This window comes from Odocoileus virginianus, chromosome 34 (assembly GCF_023699985.2).
Source record: "Odocoileus virginianus isolate 20LAN1187 ecotype Illinois chromosome 34, Ovbor_1.2, whole genome shotgun sequence".
Classification (NCBI taxonomy): Eukaryota; Metazoa; Chordata; class Mammalia; order Artiodactyla; family Cervidae; genus Odocoileus; species Odocoileus virginianus.
The window spans coordinates 31,911,047-31,926,555 of NC_069707.1; the positions used below are offsets into that span (position 1 = coordinate 31,911,047).

The following is a 15,509-nucleotide window of genomic DNA, read 5'->3' on the forward strand; positions in this document are numbered from 1 at the left end:
TTGCCCATTGTACATATACAAACTGGTTATATTAAGATAAGTGGAAAAATACTGTGCCCAGTGGACCTTCTAGGATATTATTTTAATCCCTGTTGCACATTTAATCTAAAGACATCTAGGATATCTCTCTTAACTTTATTACAACTCCTAACCTGACAACCAGAACAAAATGATGATGAAATCTTTTTTCAGCTGTGAAATGGGATCTAAATCTTACTCTGCTCATCATACACCATGCTGTAGGGATCAAATTAGATCATGCTGTGTATTTTGAAATTTTTAAAGTTCTAGGCAAATGGAGGGGATTATCTTTATTTAGAACATAAGTATGTTATCTTTCCACCTATTAATTACTGCCTTTCATTTACTGTGAAGCAACATTCTCAATGAATTACAAATAGATGAAAGAACAATTATTAGAAATATAGTATGAAATATGGGCTTCCATATTTCCAGGTGTCTCAGTAGGAAAGAATCTGCCTGCCAATGCAGCAGACACAGGTTTGATCCCTGGGTTGGGAAGATCTCCTGGAGGAGGAAATGGCAGCCCACTCCAGAGTTCTTGCCTGGAAAATCCCATGGAGAGAGGAGCCTAGTGGGCTACAGTCCATAGGGTCACAAAGAGTTGGACACGACTGAGCGTGCGCATGTGCGTGCGCACGTGCGCGCGCACGCACACATACACACACACAGAGTGTAAGTCACACATTCATGAAACATAAATTTTTTTTTAAATTCTATTAATGTTCAAAGTAAAATAGCTATATGAAAGTACATGCCTCATTAATTCTCTTTAAAGACACATAATGACAGTCTATGTCTTTAAGTTTAAAACTTTATATATCAGTTTTTTCTTTAGATATAAACTATAATTTTTAAAGTAGAATAGGTTTACTCACTTGCATATTTGAAAATGCATTATCAGAGCCATGGAATCCACTTCCACAATATTTCCTTTCTGAAGGATTCCTAATTGTCACATAATACAAATTAATAATGCAAAGTCCACTCATAAAGCAAAATTGACACTCATGACATTATTTCCATTAATAAAGAGTAACTATTCTTTGTATTTAACAATTTATTTGTAAAAATTATACCTAAAGAAATGCTTGGAACATAGTAGATATGTTATTATTAGAGAACTAAATATTAGTTCTAAATTTAGTTCTCTCAACATATCAGAGAACTAAATATTAGTTCTCTCATGAGAATAAGGACCTTTTCTTCTTTCATATTCTTTTTCTAAACACTGAAAGCACAGTTCTCTAATAAGGGAGAGACAGTGGAATTCTGTTGACTGAATTCTGTTTTACTGCTTAGGTTTTGCTGGATAGGGTATGTATTTATCATCTCTGGCTTTCTGGTTTCCAAAAGTTAATGATCAAGTTTGAGATATTGACAGTATGCAGGATCCAAATAATTTGCTGAACATACCAATAAACTGAGGTTTATTGATAGATTTAGTATAACGAGAATGAAAAAATCATCTCTAATGAAGATAGTAATTGCTCACTATTATAAAGAGCTTTTGCCAATCATTTGTTAGACTTTGAAGGTATTATTAGGCATAACTATAACATATAGAAGAGGCACAATGTCAAGTGGAACATAAGAAATAATCAAGATGGACGTGAGGGGACAGAGCAGTGGTTCTTAGCTGGAAGTGACCCCTCTCACCAGGGAATTTGCAGCAATGCATGCAGATATTTTTTGTTGTCACAACTATCAAAAGTACTTTTTTATCTAGTGAGTAGAAGCCAGGGATGTTTCCAAATATCCCACAACACACGACAGCTCCCCACCACAAAGAATTATCTGATCCCAAATGTCAATAGTCCAAGGCTGAGAGAAACTGGGGACAAAAAGAGAATCATATTTGAAGTCTTCATATTACAACATCATTGGAAAGGACCCAATGGTTACCTTGGATGACTAGGTTTACCTGGGAGACTGTCAGAACTTACAATGCAAGTTGCCACTGAGGATCCAAATAGAATGTCAAGGGCTCAATTCTGTCACTTTTGGCAAAATGCAAACGCTTGGGTAAGAATTGTTTCAGGTAAGGTTTGAAGTGCTGGTTTGGTTCCTGGCACTGAAATTGTAAAAGGCAAAGAAAAACCATTATTTCCATATTTTCTTAAGTGTAAACTGCTCTTGAAATTGCTTCCTAAGTCCATATGAATTTTTTCTCCCAAACGTTTAATCAGTATGCCCAATAAGTCATAGATACAAAAATAACTGAGTTTTCACTACTTATATAATGTAAAAGTTGCATATTCCCAACTATTATATATTCTTATTTTATAGGAAATTCTAATTATTGCATAAGAGCCCTAGGATGTTTAGATTGAGCCACCAGTTTATATTTGTGCTACTACTGATAATCTACTTTCAAATACTCTTATAATAATTTAAGAACTTTCTTTAAAATTGTAAGAATTTTGTCAAGTAAAAAAAATGGAATATAGGTAAATTAGCACTAGGACAAAAGTTTAAGAAATCAACACAAGAAAAACTTGTAGGAAATATATCATAATGCTAAGTGTTTATGGTAGTATGGCTACAGGGTTTCCCCTCCTATTGTTTTCAATTATTTCTTGTACTGTCACATAAATTTAATAATGTCAATAAATAAATTCTTAAAATTTTAAAAACCTACATTATTGAGATATGTCCTTAAAGGCTTTTAAAAAATACAGGGCATTTAAATGTTGGCCCAGATACTCAAAAAAAAAAAAAAAATAGATTAAGGTTAAAGTCCTACAATCTCCCAGTCAAATACCAAAACTTTCTTCTAAATATATTTTATACAAAACTAGCAACAAAATGGTAATGGGGGAAAAAAGATACTCACAGAAAGATTTTTGGCAATGTCTTCATAATCAACTGAAGAGAGATAAAGACAAGAATAGTTGAATGCTATGCTACCATTAAAAATAATACAAAAATACAGCACGTCAGACACAAATCCATTTAAAACAATCACATACTACTTTAATAATTTTTCTTAAGTACTAATTAAAACTTGTCATTGTACAAGTTAGAATCTATGCTTTGGGTTACTATGTCAATATACTTGCATAACAATTTTCCTGGAGGGAAATCCACATCTCCTCATGAATATTCAACCATATCTACTGAAACATATAGCACTGCATATACTCAAACCTAATCCAATGCTGATGACTGTGAGAAAAATCTCTTTTCTCTTTCCATTTCAAAGGTAATTATAACAGAATGATAAACAAAACTACTCTTAGTATTTTACATTTACCAAGGATGGTAATTGAAAAGAAGGGTATAACAATCAGTTCTTAAACAGGCTTAATTTTCAAAAGAATGAATGTTTAAAATTTCCTGGCAGTTTGGGTATGACATGTGGTCAAGAGAGAATGTGAAATTTCTTCTTCTCTGCTCACAAAACACATTCTCATTGCTTTTTGGAATAGTTTAAGAAAGTCATTTCTGGGGAGAGAAATTAGTTGCTTATAGAATTAAACATTTCAGCCAGCATTCTTCCTCATAATGGAATATTATCCTATAACATCTGCAAGTAATTTTAATGAAATAATATTAATTAAAGTTGAATAAATGTAGCTGAAATTTCGAGCTTTTTTCCCTATAAGTAATCTTGAATCCAACACAAGCAAAATATGAAAGTGAAAGTGTTACTTGCTCAGTCGTGTCTCTGAGACTCTTTGCGATACCATCCATGGACTGTAGCCCACCAGGCTCCTCTGTCCATGGAATTCTCCAGGAAAGAATACTGGAGTGGGTTGCCATTCCCTTCTGCAGGAGATCTTCCCAACCCAGGAATCGAACCCAGGTCTGCTGCATTGCAGGCAGATGCTTTACCATCTGAACCACCAGGGAAGCCCAAGAAAAATACACATGATAACATAAAACTGTACCAAGCTCATCAAATAACATTCTTAGTCATGAATAACAGATTAGCGGTTAGACTTGAGCCCTCACATCCAGTCCTGTAAAATCCCTTTGGGTGCAGAAGGCCAGTCCTGGATATTTAATCATGAAAAAGAAATTAATTGATCACCTTTAATTTAAAGATATGATTCAGAGGAATGATTGTAAATATAGAGCCTTCCCAGGCGGTAAAGAATTCATCTGCTAATGCAGGAGACGCAAGAGATCCAGGTTCGATACCTGGGTCAGGGATCCCCTACTGGGGATCGCCTGCAAGGAAGATCCCCTACAGTAGGAAATGGCAACCCACTCCAGTATTCCTGCCTGAAGAATCCTATAGACAAAGGAGCTGGCAGGCTACAGTCCATGAGGTTACAAGGAGTTAGGCACGACTGAGCACGCACACACTAACTGTAAATATAATCATATTAAAATTAGCACAGAGATAGACTTACATGAATAGTATTTATCTGGAACATCAGAGGGTCTCAGGCGAGCTGCAGGTCCATATACAACTTTAACATCTTTAATATCTCCCAAGTATTTGTTCAGATATACGTATTTCTTACAACTGCCTTGTTCCATGCCTAGGAGAAAAAAAAAATCCCCAAACATGTTGCAAATTTAATAAAAAATCTTTAACATGTAGGACAGAATTTCTTTCACTTCCAGATTTAAAATCAATAAACATGAGGTCAGCATTCATGATGGGCTTCCTAGGTGGCGCTAGTGGTAAAGAACCTGCCTGCCAGTACAGAAGACTTAAAAGACGTAGGTTCGATCCCTGGGTCAGGAAGATTCCAAGGAGGAGGGCATGGCAACTCGCTCCAGTATTCTTGCCTGGAGAATCCCATGGACAGAGGAGCCTGGTGGGCTACAGTCCATGGGGTCACAAAGAGCAGACATGACTGAAGTGACTTAGCACACACGCATGCAGCACTTGTGATAGTTGAACATCTAACAGGTAAGACACAGAGTTTCACATATATTTACCACTTCACTTTAAAAAAAATATTTTCCCTTCTCTTCATCCAAAATTAGTTTAGTGTTTCTTATTTATGTATTACAATATTTTTATGTGAATGGGGAAGAATATCACAGTTTTAGCCTGAATATGAAAGCACAGTTATTTTCTCAGAATCAACTAGTATATTAACTAGGAGTATAAAACACTCATCTCATTTTCAGACTGGAGGCTTCTTTAGAATACATCTTCTTAGGACTGTTTCTAGAATATAGTTTTCAATAATTATTTCTGAAGCAAACAATAATAACAACAAGAACAAAGAAAAAGAAGCTTTTTCTGATTTTCTTGTATACACATCGCTTTTACAGTCCCAAGTCTCACATACAAAATGTTCCAAAGGTCACAGTAAGCAACAGTTAGATCAAAATACTGCCAAAATTAACACATACTCGTTTTTAAAGTCAGATTTATCATTCTAGAGAAAATAGAAGAAGCACATAATAATCTGTTCAAAGTATGCCTAAAATGTTTAGAGTAGATTTACCAAAATCTAATATTGAAAAAAAACCCAAGTTCCTGATGTAAGCCTTCCCCAAATCAGGAGATGAATGCATTGTGGTTAACAAGCTCTTAGGTGTCTGTGAGTTCTCTGTTTCACTTGTACGTTATATATAATGTAGTATTTTCTAAAGGTTCTCCTCAAGAAATCATTGGCTATAAAAGTCAGAGGAAACAATAAAACATTAATCAATCAAGTAAACTTCTGGAAGCTCCATTTAACCTGAAGGATAAATGATGTAAACTCAGGTTACCATGATCTGAAATGAGGATGAGGTTCAAGCATCTATGCAAGTTCAGCTCCTTCAGACCATCCATCAGCATGCCAACCATGTTGTCAACCCTCTGCAAAGCTCTGATGACCTAAGAAAGGGAAACAATCTCATGTCATGCAGTTAAAAGTATTCACGGAATGCTTCTTGGAGTTCTGTGTACTTAATTTTTTAAAACTAGAACTTCTAGGAATAAAACCCATTATTTCCAAACAAACTGCATTATTTTGCATGATTATAACAAGGACACAGAATGGCATATGGTTTTGGCAAACTGCCTTTGGTATTTTTCTGCTCCTCTCTTCCAGCAAAATCACCCAAGGGAAATTCTTGTGCAGCTTTGCCTATAGCAAACCAGTCTAATCTTTACTTATAGTCTGTGTATTTTACTGTATTATGAAACACGCTCTTTCAACATGATCTCTCATTGACTGAAAGATATCCAAGTAACATGGACTGGAATTTTTAAGTATTAAAATAAAGTAGGTTTTGATGAGCCAATAATACTAGCATTTAACAGAATTTATAAATTGATGAATATGATTTGAAAAGCAATGGACTGGACACTGAATGAAGATGAATCAGAAAAGCAGTTATATTGGGAAATCTTTCAATTCAGTTCAGTTCAGTCGCTCAGTCGTGTCAAACTCCCTGCAACCCCATGAACCGCAGCATGCCAGGCCTCCCTGTCCATCACCAACTCCCACAGTTCATCCAAACTCATGTCCATTGAGTCAGTGATGCCATCCAAACATCTCATCCTCTGTCGTCCCCTTCTCCTCCTGCCCTCAATCTTTCCCAGCATCAGGGTCTTTTCCAATGAGTCAGCTCTTCGCATCAGGTGGCAAAGTACTGGAGTTTCAGCTTCAACATTAGTCCTTCCAATGAACACCCAGGACTAATTTCCTTTAGGATGGACTGGTTTGGATCTCCTTGCAGTCCAAGAGACTCTCAAGAGTCTTCTCCAACACCACAGTTCAAAAGCATCAATTCTTCTGTGCTCAGCTTTCTATACAGTCCAAATCTCACATCCATACATGATTACTGGAAAAACCATAGCCTTGACTAGATGGACCTTTGTTGGCAAAGTAATATCTCTACTTTTTAATATGCTGTCTAGGTTGGTCGTAACTTTTCTTCCAAGGAGTAAGCGTCTTTTAATTTCATGGCTGCAATCACCATCTGCAGTGATTTTGGAGCCCCAAAAAATAAAGTCAGCCACTGTTGCCACTGTTTCCCCATCTATTTCCCATGAAGTGATGGGACCAGATGCCATGATCTTAGTTTTCTGAATGTGGAGCTTTAAGCCAACTTTTTCACTCTCCTCTTTCACTTTCATCAAGAGGCTTTTTAGTTCCTCTTCACTTTCTGCCATAAGGGTGGTGTCATCTGCATATCTGAGGTTATTGATATTCTCCTGGCAATCTTGATTCCAGCTTGTGCTTCTTCCAGCCCAGCGTTTCTCATGATGTACTCTGCATATAAGTTAAATAAGCAGGGTGACAATATACAGCCTTGATGTACTCCTTTTCCTATTTGGAACCAGTCTGTTGTTCCATGTCCAGTTCAAACTGTTGCTTCCTGACCTGCATACAGGTTTCTCAAGAGGGAAATCTTTAGTGAACACAAAAGTAATACTGGTCTTAAAAAAAATTTTTTTTTTTGGTCTTAAAATTTATATGATCTGATAATCCATTACAAAATGACCCTCAGACTTACTTGTAGCCGAACTGACCTAGAGATGGATCTTGATAGTGAAAGAATAAAAATTATATTAGCATATGGCTAATTGTTTAGACTAACATAAGAGGTATGGGAAAGCTTCCTCAGTCTAGTGATGACACGACCGCGCTGTCGGCCACGTGTCTCGCACCTCTCAGAAAGAGCATCTCTGCTGAGCTGATGGACAGAATCAGAGCAAGAGCACATAGGGTCATACCACACTGAAATCACTGGAGACAGGTTTTGCTAGAAAGAGGACAGAGGGTGGAGAGTGACAGGTCTCATTTGAAATTAAAAATACAGAATTTAACTCATCATTTGTTCAGTTCAGCACTGTAGATAGTGTAAAATCAAACAATGCTCCCAGTTCGTTTTGATTAAAGTGCATCTTTTTAGTTTAATAGAAATGTCCTTAATACTGTTTCTAGAAATCATGGATTCTTATAGAATGATCAAGAAATCTGCTTCAAAGCAAGGTTCAGTGAGATGCTACCACGTTTAATGAAATAACCAGTGATAAAAACGTACTTACTTCACTGCTGACTGGTCCATAAGAGTGACCCGAAGAATCTGGTTCTTCTAAATACAGAGTGTAAAAGTGTGGTCTAAATCAAACAGCATCAAAATGTAATATTTTACGAACACATTGTAAAACAGAATAGAAAGAATAATTCAACAAGTGATAGTGAATACAAGTTTACAGCACTGGAGTAACATTTCTAAAAGTGCTGAGAAATAATTTACATGTTTAGAATTCTTCAAAACGCAGCTGTAACAGTCACTAAAAAGTTCATTTGGATATAAAACATCATAGCCAATAGCAAAGTTTTCTGTCATCTATTTAAAATATTCAGACATTTTTATAAAACAAAGCAGTATGTTATAGTAGAAATTAATCATCTACATACCTTTCATCTTTAGGAAGCTGTAGCCACTTAAGAACGGCTAAAATTCTTTCTTCAAATGGTACTGAACTAAAATGAAAGATAAAATGAAACAAATATGTGACAAGTGTTAGGGTTTAAAATATCAATGCGTTTGTGAAAGATTGACAGTTTGGGTATGTAGTATATATGATATTAAATTGTGAATCAGTGGGACTTATGATGTAACAACATATCAATATTTGAAGATACTGGTACTTGATATCCTGATAAGAAAGTTTGCTCCAAATTTTAAGCTGGAAAGTCACTGGAATAACTGTTAAGAATCACAACTACATGATATTTTAGATTTCTGGTACGTATGTGAGAATTGTGTACAAATTGAAATGTCTGTGTAGTGATCCTCAAAACAACCAATAAAATCTCAGTTATAAAATATCAATGCGTATCTTACTGAAAACTGCATTCGGAGAGATTAAAACAGTTCAAGACATCAAATGTATTTGAAGCAATGTTAGAGTCTCATCTGAAAACTTAAAATTGTTTTCCCGACCTAGGAACAAACATTAAGTTTTTACACATTTGAAAGTTGTTGCTGTTCATTATTATTCAGTTACGCAGTTGTGTCTGACTCTTTGCAACACCGTGGACTACAGCACGCCAAGCCTCCCTGCCCCTCACCATCTCCCAAAATTGCCCAAGTTCATGTCCACTGCATCAGTGATGCCATCAAGCCACCTCATCCTCTGATGTCCTCTTCTCCTTCTGCCCTCAATTTTTCCCAGCATCAAGGACTTCAATGAGTCAGCTGTTTGCATCATATGACCAAAATACTGGAGCTTCAGCTTCAGCATCAATCCTTCCAATAAGTATTCAGGGTTGATTTCTCTTAAGATTGACTGGTTTGATCTCCTTGCTGTTCAAGGGACTCTCAGGAGTCTTGCAGTACCACAGTCTGAAGGCATCAATTCTTTGGCATTCTGCCTTCTTCATGGTCTCACAACCGTACATGACCACTGGGAGGACCATAGCCTTGACTATATTGGACTTTTTTTCAGCAGAGTGATGTCTCTGCTTTTCAACACACTGTCTAGATTTGTCACAGCTTTCCTGCCAAGAAGCAATCATCTTCTGATTTCATGGCTGCAGTCACCATCTGCAGTGATTTTTAGAGCCCAAGAAGAGGAAATTTGTCACTATTTCCCCCCCTCACTCCTTCTATTTGCCATGAAGTAATGGGGCTCGATGCCATGATCTTAGTTTGTTTTTTTTTTAATATTTAGTTTTAAGCTGGCTCTTTCACTCTTCTCCTTCACCCTCATCATGAGGCTCTTTAGTTCCTGTTCACTTTCTGCCACTGGAGTGGCATCATCTGCATATCTGATGTTGTTTTTTCCATGTATTTTGATTCTGGCTTGTAACTCATCTAGCCCGGCATTTCTCATGATATGCTCAGAATATAGGTTAAACAAACAGGAAGTCTGTAAAAAAATGAAAGTTGTAGTCGGGTCTAAAAATCTGCTTCCCATTTTATTCCTGTACCTGAGAGTCGGAACTGCCATGTCATGAATAACCCATGTGTCAACACACTCTTTCCTCATGAAGACTTCATGAAGATGAACCCACTCATTGATGACTCTCAGTAACACTGGGAAACGGACACTTGATGGGCAGACAGTTCTCCAGGCAACAGTTTCTGGGCAGAATTAATGACATCTTCCTCTGGGCACAGAATTTTGTTTCCGGGTCTCCATCACAGTGCTTGCCCAACCCCAAGTACACTAGGTTGTTCCTTGAGAAGGTCTCTATCAGAACTTGAGAGGCCAGACAACGTGTATCACTACTCTGCAAAATTCTCCAAGTCTAAGACAGTGCTTGGTGCATAGAATCTCAATTACCATCCAGGGAATGAAATTAATGGCAAATAACAAGGTGCTTACATGAACCACAAAGAATAAACAATAGCATAAGGTTACCAAAGAAAATATGCATTTCTTATTTGGAATTTATGAACTTTCCCTTTTGTCCCTCAAATACACTATTGTATTGGTTTTATGACATAAAGTCCCCAAGTATAAGCCAAATTATTTTGCTAGTCTCACTAAAATGATCCAAAGTGAGTCTTCCAGAAAAAAAGTTGCATGTTTTTGTTTTTTTTCCCATAGTACCTCATGGATTTGGAATATCAAAGGGAGGTTACTCTAATCAGTTCCACTATAGATGGAATATTTTAAAAAGTAATTTGAAAATGCAAATCTAGAGGTGCCATTAATATCTTCTTTCAAATAGTATTTTTGGACACCACAGGGTCACTCCTACCTGTGTCCCTTTAATACTTTCAGCTCCTTCTTCTAGTTCTTTCTTCCTGGAGTGAAAATGTTTAGGACCCCTACTTTCACCAGGACTTCAATTCTTAATCCTATCCAAAGATCTGAACACAAACTCCAACATGTTACCACCAGTGCTTTCTAGAAAACCTCCAAAAAAAAACCCACCTCATCTAGTTTTACTCTCCATCTACCATCCATCCATTTAAAACTCTTTGAAATAGAGTTCTTATTTTGATAGGTCTCATTTTTCAGATAACATATCATTCAAATGCGAGAACTCAGGCTGTGATAAGAAAATAAACTGTTCTATGTTATAGGTCCTAGAAAAAGTACAGTTATACATACCCATTATAGATTTTATAGATGTCTGGGAAAATTCCATTAATTTTCACATCTGATCCTGGCCAGAAAAATGTGCCTGTCTTCAGTCCTTGATGTTTAGCTGTGAGCCAAATCTGGAGAAGACAGGGAAGGAAAATTAGGAAATTATGGAAGCACCGATTTCTTAAGAAACTGTGTTCATGCAACTGCCAACACTTTCCTCTCAATGCTAGAAAGTTTTGATGGCAATAAGCTCCAGGAGTTAGACTACAAAACAACCATGTAATGAGACTTTGCACAGCAGCAAAAAGAAATTAAATAATCAGAAAGTAAATTAACTTAAAGAATATAAACAATTGGTAACTCCTGCAACTTTTATAGACTTGCTTCTACTTAATAGGCTTCTGTGAAAAGAAAAAAAAAGCATGAAAAAAAGAAAAATTCACAAATATATATACCTTTAACTTATTGACATATTTTGCTTATGTAACTTAACATTTATTGAGCACTTATTATTGCCAGTTACAGTTCTAAATGGTACTCCTATAAGCAACTTAGATTATTCATTTAAATAATCATCACAATAACTCTATGAGGTAGTTAACAGAATTATTTACAGTACAGTAAACTGGGGCACAGAAAGAATAATTTGCCCCAAAATCACAGTTTTAAATGTCAGAGCTAAAAATCTGAAATTATAACTTGCAAATTAACATCATGCTCTTTTCCATCTAAGAGGGATATCAAGACTATTCAAATAGACCTTATAGAATTGTTGTGGCAATTTTTAAAAATTAAAAAGGAGAATACATCTAAATCACAATCAGAGAGAATCTTCTAAGTCAGCAAATGCAAACAAAGTCATAGTTTACTCCTGCAGAAACAATTAGCTTTGTGTAAATCAAAATATTACCCCCAGATTACTGCTCTTGCTACTAGGACAAAAAGGTAGCATTAAGCAGAAAAGAAACCTGGCTCAGAATAACCTGAACCCTACTCTGAAATAAAATATACAAAGATATGTTATATTTAGAGTTATCTGCATTTATCTCTATTTGCATAAGGATTGCACAAACACAGTAGATTAAGTAGGTTCTTAAAAACTCCAGGGGATCTGTTATTTTACTCTGCTAAAAACAGATGAGAATAATAAAAAATAATTTTAATAGCTAAATTAAATAAACAACTCACTGGTTCTCCTTTGTACCACTCAGGGTTAAATTTCTCTTTGCTTTTAAGTGCAAAGTGAGCATTCATTTGGGGATCATACATTTTATTGTCAATGATGCCATGGGATTCTGGATAAAGTCCCTAAAAAACATAAAATGCAAGTTTTATGCACATTATGAGTTTTTAATGTTAAGGTTACAGAACAAAATCATCAGAGAGAAATACACAACTGAAGCTACAAGGAACTTAACCTAGCTTAATTAAGGAGAGAAGAACAAAACACTGCGTATTATCAAAATACAACCAACCGCTTAAGGTTTTATGTAGTATTGTGCTTTAATTTATGTAATAGGAGAAAATAAATTAGGAATGGTAGCAGCCTCTTAATTTGGAAAAAATTACTGAGATGTCCTTTTGGATTGCTCAGTGAAAAATTTCTGCATAACAAAATCCTTTTTGATTGGGGTCCAAGAATAGCTTGTCCCAATATAAGTCAAAGTATTAATTCTCTGGCTTCAACCCTGAGACCTAATGAATTCTACATTTTTTTTTTCCTGGATCCAAATTAAATCTGAAAGTGAAACAAAAAGAGAGCTGTAATTACATCTAGAGTCAGGCAAAGTGGTTTGCTTAGACTCACACATTGAAATGATTGGAAAGACGGTTGAGGACCTGTGAGTGCAGACAATCTGGGGCTCAAATAAAGTAAGCTAAAAACTAATCAGAAAGAACAGAACCTAAGAATCTTAAACTGAAAGGGAATTAAGAAGTCATTTCTTGGGGTCTTCAATCACCTCTTTTCACAGATGGGAAATGGAGACCCAGAAAGTAAAGTGACTTTCCCAAGGTCACAACAGGTTAGTAGAAGAGCAAGGACCAGAACCTCAGTTTCCCTGCTTAACTACACAATGAAAAAGAAGTTATTTTTTTTCTGATCGGAAATCTGACTATTCTCTTGAAAAATGTTATATTTACATCTCACTTTTGTGAACATAAAAAAGTTGAAATCCAGAGCTTACTGTGACAATGCTGTAGTGATTGGGGAAAGTTTTTGTTGGATATACTGGTCTCATGTTTTTAGTATATGTCCCACAGGTTTCTACAAGGGGAAAAAAAGATTGTTATTAAATACAACTGACAATCTGTTTCCTTCATTTAGCGTTGGTACCACAGACTTCTGAGTAGTACTAAAACATGAACCCAGAAGGGATTTACAACCATTTAAAAATTCAGGGTGAATTACGAAGCAACATTGTGGATTCAAACTCAATGTTGAGAGCTAGTTTTTCCTCTTAGTTAAAAAAAAAATTAAAATAATTAAGCCAATGAAATATTTATCCCGTACTTACTAATAACATTAAGTTCCAGATGGACCATAATGATGCTTGTTAGATCTTTGCTATTACTTGGTGGTAACATATCTAAATACAAGATGTCGTTTTAAAAAAAACAAACAGCCAAAACTACAAACTTCCCTAGTTGCTAACTCAGCAAAATGAAAACAAGAATGAAGCAGTAGCTAGGAGGACAGTGTCCCACCCCAAAGTCCAAACCAGTTAACTCTAGACAAATTAAACACTGCTTTAATGATAAAAGGCATCTTCTGGCTTCAAGTATTAATACGAAAAGGACAGAAGTCAAACTGTTCCTGACTTAGCCCTAGAGTCACATTCCTCTTCTGCCTCTACCACTGAGCAGGGAACACATCACTAATGATTCTAGCATTTCAATACCTCATTCCTCAAAATGTTCCTCAGGCTGGTACATGTACATCTATCTCCTTACATTCCAAACAGTTCAGAATTATAGGCTACACTTCCTAATTACCCAAAGCAAGGACTTTAGTTAACTATGTATTGAGTTCCTTCCAACTTCACATATAGGTACCTATGGCTCCTTACTTATGAACTCAGGATATTGTATTTGATGCTATGGAAACAAACTTTCCTCCCGATGATAACAAAAGGCCAGATGCAAGCCTCAAAGCCCGTGAGCCTGGCTGATAAAACGGAGTCTTTCTTGTCCATGTAAGCTCTTTCCTAAAGACTTTAATGTCAAATGATTATTTATAAAAACTACTTTCTTCCCAGTAGAAATTAAAAACTGAAATTTTTAGTTCTCCAAATAGTTTCTTACAAAAGAAGTACAATAAATGTACCTATGTGATTATGGAGAGTGATTGTGACATTTAAATATTCAAGTCCAGTAAATAATGTCTCAGAACTCCAGAAGAACACCAAAATAGTGAATTTACTTATTTCCATTTCAGTCCAGTATTACACTGTGGCTATTTAAATACTGATCACTGATAACAAGTAATGTTCTTCAGCTTTTATACCCATATTTAATTTTTTATTTTTTCAATAACGATGATAACGAGTGATACCCATATTACTGGTGGTTAATGTGATTTAAAACTTTTGCATTTATACTAAGAAAAGACTATTCTACTACTGCATTACTAACTTTTAATTAAGAAATTGGAAGGATGCCTCATGATACTAAAGGATAAATAACAAGTAAATATTCTATGTCTGCACTACTAGATTCATACAAGAAATACCTTCAGTCTTTGAAATTCTACTTTAAGATGTAGTCATATTAGATAAATAAATATATAAATAGTTTGTCCACAAAATGAAACCAGAAGTCTAAGGAAAAAAAAAAGTATGTCTCATCCTTAACATCTGTAACCAAGGAATAAAAACTCCGAGATAATCATTATTATCTTAGAGTTGTTTAAAAGGCAGTTTTAGAACAATTATAATATTAAAGACTAGGTCCTTATAACTAGGGTTTAACTCTTTTACAACAGAGAAGTTTAGTAACACAGATTCTGCCGTATTTTTCCAAAAAGAGACTGCCTCCTCAGTCTACTGACACTGTGGCACTCCAATAGTATACTCTGTTACTCACTCAGCTTGCTAATAACAGGAAGAAGTCCGCCCCAAGTGTGTAAATATTCTGCCCTGAAACCATCCAAAGAAAATAAGAGGGTAGGAGGTGTTTCAAACCTGGGTAATGAGAAAGAAAGAAAAAAAATGTGTAAAGAAGAAAGAAGACACAGATCCAGTGAACATTTTCCACTGAGGTCGGGATATAATCTAAGGTAAACTAACAAGCTCAACAAGCATCTTTATAAAGAATATTTTACAAGTGTCTATATTCACATATATGATTTTGTATTTCATCATGTACATTATCAAATATTACTGATTGAGCACTCATCCCATTTTGAGGCACCATACAGAGACCATCATTTACGGTCCCTGCTATTCTAAAAGACAGACGAAACACAACCAAAATGCAATAATATTTATCCAATTTGCAAGAGAATAAATATTAACAAACAGCATAT

The 15,509-nt window shown here is 35.6% G+C and overlaps 1 protein-coding gene across 1 annotated transcript in view; it reads right to left on the reverse strand.

Moving 5' to 3' along the window:
- Positions 1–15,509, reverse strand: part of ENPP1 (ectonucleotide pyrophosphatase/phosphodiesterase 1) — a 72,942-nt gene that overhangs the window by 18,430 nt on the left and 39,003 nt on the right. Inside the window, exons 6-16 of the mRNA XM_020882482.2 lie at positions 15,068–15,165; positions 13,171–13,250; positions 12,173–12,292; positions 11,006–11,115; positions 8,355–8,420; positions 7,979–8,051; positions 5,707–5,815; positions 4,383–4,514; positions 2,858–2,889; positions 1,968–2,095; positions 900–969 (exon numbers count right to left, since the gene is read on the reverse strand). Of these exons, the coding sequence (XP_020738141.2) occupies positions 900–969; positions 1,968–2,095; positions 2,858–2,889; positions 4,383–4,514; positions 5,707–5,815; positions 7,979–8,051; positions 8,355–8,420; positions 11,006–11,115; positions 12,173–12,292; positions 13,171–13,250; positions 15,068–15,165 (1,018 nt within the window). The remainder of the gene's footprint in view (positions 1–899; positions 970–1,967; positions 2,096–2,857; positions 2,890–4,382; positions 4,515–5,706; positions 5,816–7,978; positions 8,052–8,354; positions 8,421–11,005; positions 11,116–12,172; positions 12,293–13,170; positions 13,251–15,067; positions 15,166–15,509) is intronic.